General features: G+C 39.0%; 1 protein-coding gene across 1 annotated transcript; it reads right to left on the bottom strand.

The window, feature by feature from the left end:
- Positions 1–8: 8 nt before the first annotated feature.
- LOC107682935 (latent-transforming growth factor beta-binding protein 4-like) lies at positions 9–683 on the bottom strand (the record flags this gene model as incomplete). Its single annotated transcript, XM_016479046.1, has 2 exons — positions 9–136; positions 219–683. Coding segments are annotated over 2 exons (593 nt in total), but the record flags the coding sequence as incomplete, so codon positions are not given.
- Between the last annotated feature and the right edge of the window lie 686 nt (positions 684–1,369).

Genomic DNA, 1,369 nt, shown 5'->3' with positions numbered 1-1,369 from the left:
ATTTTCACTAGTCCCTCTGGTGGCTTACCTTGTCTAGTTGGAAGTGGTCGGGTTGTAGCCGGTACAGGAGGAGGTCTGACTGGTGATACCGGCTGTCTGTTAACCGAGGGCCGGCTGGTTTGTGTCCGTACAACAGCTGTAAACAATTAGACTGAATCAAACACATCTACACAAGTGGGTTTTAATAAATACATTAATAAGAATCGCGGGTGGCTCACGTGTGTTCACTCTGGCCGGCTGGCTGGTTGCGGTGGCCGCGCTCCCAGGACGGACGCTGGGATGCTGCTGAGGTCTGGCATTTGTGGTTTGAGAGCCTCCACTTGTTGACATGTTTGGTTTTGGTTGAGTTATAATGATTACCGAACCGGTCTGTGAACCCGTGTCAGCTTGCTGTGGTCTTGTAGGACTCTGTTGGATTCGGATGGTCTGCATGTTGGTCGGCGAATATGGCACTTGTTGGATTCGGGTTGACTGTGAGATTACAGAGTGAGTCCTGGAGCTTTCGGGTTGGGATACTGTGTCCTTGGTGGATGTGTGGTCATTTTCGGAGACCAGGGGCGGCCCGCCGGTGTCAAGCATCTTGGCTAGCCTCTGGTTAAACTTGACAGCCGAAGCGGAATAATGGTAGCCTGGTCCAGCAGGACAGATCTCTTTGAAGGCAGCTGTGGACACAAAGTTAGATGCTGAGTCACAGGTTTTGTTACATAATCAAGCCAGAAACTTTAAATTCAACCGGTACAACAGTACAATCTCAACATGTGTTTTTTAAACAAAGACAGACAAACTACACAGCAAATTATATGTACTTTACATGTGCTTTAAAATGTTAGTCAACACATCAAAGTTAAGTTAAACATGACAAAAGATTATTAAAACATAATGATTTAAAGTGTACTTTAGAGTAAAAGTTTTAATTTGACATCAAATCAAAGTGCACTTTTTCCAAAGTCTACTTAAGTGTGTTAAGAAACAGTCATGAACGTGTCTCTCTTTAAAAACAAAACAAAAATAATTTAAAGATTTGCAGTAGACTACAAATGCACATTTGATACAATTAAGCACACTTCTTTTTCATAAGGGGCATTTATAATTGTTAATGACATTTGCATACTTTAAAGCCACTTCTATTTAAACTTATACAAGTCATGCATTTAAATATATTTGTAATTACTAATTACACATAGGTAATGATTAAGTTATATAAGTATATTTCAACTATATTAATGTGTGCACGACAAACGATTATTAAACATGATCATTTTAAATGTACTTTAAAATAAATCAAATAATTTGACATTATTACAAAATGCAATTTTTAAAAGTCTACTTAAGTGTGTTAAGAAACAGTCATGAAAGTGTCTCTCTTTAA

Source organism: Sinocyclocheilus anshuiensis, unplaced genomic scaffold, assembly GCF_001515605.1.
Source record: "Sinocyclocheilus anshuiensis isolate Anshui unplaced genomic scaffold, SAMN03320099.WGS_v1.1 C32735420, whole genome shotgun sequence".
In the NCBI taxonomy this organism is placed as follows: Eukaryota; Metazoa; Chordata; class Actinopteri; order Cypriniformes; family Cyprinidae; genus Sinocyclocheilus; species Sinocyclocheilus anshuiensis.
This window is presented reverse-complemented; position numbering and strand designations above follow the sequence as displayed.